The sequence below is a fragment of the Tupaia chinensis genome, unplaced genomic scaffold, assembly GCF_000334495.1.
Source record: "Tupaia chinensis unplaced genomic scaffold, TupChi_1.0 Scaffold147608_1, whole genome shotgun sequence".
Classification (NCBI taxonomy): Eukaryota; Metazoa; Chordata; class Mammalia; order Scandentia; family Tupaiidae; genus Tupaia; species Tupaia belangeri.
Window position 1 is genome coordinate 343,663 of NW_006207460.1, and position 4,379 is coordinate 348,041.

The following is a 4,379-nucleotide window of genomic DNA, read 5'->3' on the forward strand; positions in this document are numbered from 1 at the left end:
TCCCCATAAAGAAAAAACCCCCCAAAAAAAAAAAAAAAAAAAAAAAAAGAAAGAAAGAAAAAGAAAAGACCCTCTACTATTAACACTTCTTATCTTCACTACCTTGGCCTCAAAGAAAGAATCACAGATACTCACAATTGTGAAGAGGCAGGACTGCTGGGAATGGAGTCTGCCAGTGTGTGTGACTGCAGTGTAGCATTGTGGATGCTAAAGCCATCATCACTCTCACTCACAGGGGGTTCATTATCCATTTCTGACAAATAGCCTTCTCCTTGATCTTCTTCCTTAGGCTCCTCTAGGCTGGCCGCTTCACTGACCCCATCTTCCTCCTCATCCTCACCTGGGGCATCCTTAGATACAGTGTGCTCCAGTCAATAAATGCAAGCAAAGCTATCCAGGCAAAGCATCACTAAACATAATCTGTCTTTTGGGTTAGATTAGTTCTAGAAATGGCCTCTCACTGTTTCCTGACTGAGCCCTCTGTCACTTACACTATCTACTTACAGACATTAACTAAGTAATGTAGAACCTGGACAAAGAATAAGACCCAGGATCTTTTCAAAAGGAAGAAAAAAAAAAGCTACTTACTTAAGACTAAGCTAAGAGGCGTTCCTTCTTTCCCCTTGCTCTTGAGAGGAACTCTGACCCTGGGTACAAAGTTATCAAAAATAGTTTTTATTTGTGTCTCATCTGATGGAGCAAGCTCACATCGCATTAAGTCTCTGTTACTACTGCTTTAATAATCCTAAAAAGAAACTTTAGATAATTCTACTTGCATTAGTCTAATTAATAATCTAATTTCCTGTACATTCTCCCTGGCTCAGGTATCCCTATTTATTCCAAATCACTCAAGGTTTATCAAATCATCTTCATGTACTATATATGAAGGACTGTGTAATGTTCACAAGCCCTTTCAGATGGGAAGCACAGTTGCTACAGTATTCCCACTACTGCCTGACTGTACACTGCAGCTTTTCCCATGAAACTTTTTACCAGTCTCATCTCAGAGAATGAAGATGTATTTACTGAAATTCATTTTAAAAGTAGTGCTATAGGGGAATCTAATCACATAGCAAGAGGAATAAAGAAAAGTCTGAAATACCTTTATCTGGCTTCCAAAAATAGTCCCTGATTCTTCTTTCAATGAGTCTGCAGAGGAGAGAAAGACTACCTGAAGATTTTTCCACCTTAGCCTTCCCCTTCCTATGGACCATAATCCCCTGCAGCTCTCCTTTCCAGGCTGACCTGTGCTACCTCATCTACTTGCCCACAACCCACAATCCCTCAGAAGCCAAAGCAAATGATTTCAAGTTAGTTACAGAGTACAAATATGCTGGCCTTTATTTACCTGACATTTCAAATTTGTGTTGAGTATCTGTCTCTAAAGGATCTTCAATGGGATTTGAGCCATGTGATGGAGACAACATGCTTTCAGGGGATGCCTGAAGACCAAAAGAGAATAAATTAAGTACTAGTAAATAGTTATAGCTCACACAATTTTATTCTTTAATAATAACGAGACTAGGGACCAGCAGATGTCATAATGGCCACATCGTTGGACTCCCATGTAGTCCATCACAGATCGCATCTCAGACCTGGTGGCTTAAACTCATACCAGGCACATGTGCGTGAGTGCCCAAGGTCCCGAGAGGAGAACGGAGAAGGGGTTGCAGCGTGGCCATTCTCCCTGCGGGGTGATTTCTCACTTTCTGTCTCTCTGTCCCTCTCTGTCTTGCTGGCGAGTGCATGCACCATATAGCACAAAACCCTTTACATATGGGACTAGCAGTTAGCATAATGGCTATGTCGCTGGACTCCCACGCAGTCAACTGCGGTTCACGTCTCGGACCCAGTGGTTTAAAACTCACGCCGGGCACATGTGCATGCGTGCGTGCCCAAGATCCCGAGAGGAGAATGGAGAAGGGATTGCAGCGTGGCCATCCCCCCTGGGGGTGATTTCCCGCTTTCTGTCTCTGTCTGTTTACCCCCCCTATAGGGAAAAACCCCCCCAAAAAAAAAAAAAAAAAATCCAAGATCTAAGGTAATATGATCCTAATGGTCACCTTAATAGGACCTAGGATAAGTACATACAGCACAGATCACATACCAAACATGTCAGAACCAAAAGCCTAAGCTATATATACCTATGTATAAATCTTCTTTCCAGCCCTGATCTTTTTTTTTTTTTTTTTTTTGCTATAGGGTGCGTGCGCTCACCAGAAAGACAGAGAGAGAGAGACAGAGAGATAGAAAGCAAGAAACCCCCACACACACTGGGAGGAAGGCCACGCTGCAATCCCTTCTCCTGCATTATCCTTTTAGGATCTTGGGCATGCACGCACACATGCCTGGCGTGAGTTTAAGCCACTGGGTCCAGGACTTGAACTGCGGTCAACCACATGGAAGTCCAATGACATAGCCATTATGCCAACTGCTGGTCTCGATCTTTCTTCTTTTTAAGTTTATTCATTTCTTCCCTGAGCAAGAGAGACAGAGACAGAGATGCAGCATCCCCAACAGGGTTTTAAGCATTCTACCCCCGAGCCTGAGCTAGTCCCAGATGATGGGCATATAGGTGCCCAGCATACCCACAGAAATCTCTGGATGCAAACCCAGAACATCACCATGTGGGTCAGCCTTGCAGAGTGTTGCATTTTACCGCCATTCCACTGTCCAGCCCCTGAGCCCAATCTTATCAAATACCTCTGTCTTCACAGCTGTAAGTGGTGTCTCATCGCCTTTCCCACTAGAAACATCTGTTTCAGCAATCTCTCCAGTTGCAGTATTTCTGTGCTCCTCATCTAAGTCTTGACTTCTGAGTTCTGGTGGTTCCAAATTTGTCACTGGAACAACTCCAGTTACTATTTCAGAACCTGAAATGCCTGGCTCTGGTTCTGCAGGTTCCACCTTGATCTCAACACTGGGTTCTCTCATGTCCACCAGTTCATGCATTGCTTTGTTTTCTGTTTCTTCAAAATCCAGTCTCTCTTGCTTGACTGTCATCTCTGGTGCAGGAAGAGGTACTGGCTTGTCTCGCTCCTGCTGGATAGGGTGCTCCCAGGGGCCAGGAAGGGACTGGGGGTCATCATTCTCTTCACAGAATGATAGTGCTGCTTCAACTGCTGCCACATCCAGCACTTCAGGATGATCATCTACCTGTCCCATGATACACAGAGTATTGACGTCACAGAAAGAAGCCCAAGTCCCTCAATTTTGTTAGCCCTGGATGAGATGGTCTGAATCTGCAGCTTCTCTCTCCATCTTTTCCATGTAGTAGAAACAACAATGGACAGACACCTGTCTTGTGCAAACTAGTAATATAGAAATGGCTGAGATGTCTAGTATGCCAGCATCAAAGGGCTTTCGGACTACACATAAAGATGGGTAGAAGTAGGAGACTTGTGCAAAGTAATTCTTACTATAGAAGCAAAGAGGCTAAGGAGAGAAGCCTGTGTAGGACCCATGACAGATTCTTTGGGGGCTCTGCTGAATAATTACCTTGTCTTCAATGATGGCAATGATGTCTCCGACAGTCTCAAAGTCCAGTTCTTCACCTGTGTAAGACACAGCAATATCCATCTTCTCAGCTAGATCTAAATCTTCCTTCCCATCTATGCTGGGAGCCTTTGATCCTCCAGGGGCTTCTGTTACTCCTGATCGGAAACATTCTTCTTTGATAGAATTAATGATCATGGAGATTTCACTGCTATCCATGGAAACAGTCACAGTATGTGGATCCCCCACAGTCTCCATGGGAACACAGGTGTCAGGCTGACTCACTAAATAACAGAAAGAGAAAAGAATCTCAGAAGCTTCTTGGTTACTAAATGACCACCCAGAGATTATACCAAGGTTATACATGGAGGTCAAGTACCCGCAAATTTCAGGTCAGAAAAAGTCACCTTACATCTCCCTATTTTCTCCTCCCCTGTTTTATCTAGAAAGTTAAGTGAGAATATACTCTCAAGCCTGCACTTACTTATACATTTAGCCTTTTTCCCCTGACACATAAATGCCCACCCACCTTTTCTCACATTCTTATTTTTCTAAGGATAAAGATGGCGCACGTCTATGGAGAATAGAACAGAAGCATCTGAATTGGAGCAGATACTTTTAGTGATCTTTCTGTAACTGAAGCTCAAAATTAAATTTTGGACCTAGTGGCTGCTCAGGGCGTGGGTCAAGGACGCACCTGGAGCTACACTTTCAGGAGTGGAGACAGCCGGAGCAGAGGATGGTGCTGGCAGCGCAGGCATCATGACAATGGTAGCCTGGGACACAGATTCTACAGGGGGTGGCACAAGTTTAACTGGAGGCTCACTGGCAACAGTAGTGAAGGAAGCAAGAGGTGTGGTGAACTGTGTAGGACCAGCTTCTAA

At 44.2% G+C, this 4,379-nt stretch overlaps 1 protein-coding gene across 1 annotated transcript in view; it reads right to left on the minus strand.

Moving 5' to 3' along the window:
• Window positions 1-4,379, minus strand: part of BRD8 (bromodomain containing 8) — a gene marked incomplete in the record, with an annotated part of 76,911 nt that overhangs the window by 46,519 nt on the left and 26,013 nt on the right. Inside the window, 6 exon segments of the mRNA XM_027768838.1 lie at window positions 136-350; window positions 1,103-1,149; window positions 1,349-1,442; window positions 2,704-3,156; window positions 3,499-3,779; window positions 4,193-4,379. Of these exon segments, the coding sequence (XP_027624639.1) occupies window positions 136-350; window positions 1,103-1,149; window positions 1,349-1,442; window positions 2,704-3,156; window positions 3,499-3,779; window positions 4,193-4,379 (1,277 nt within the window).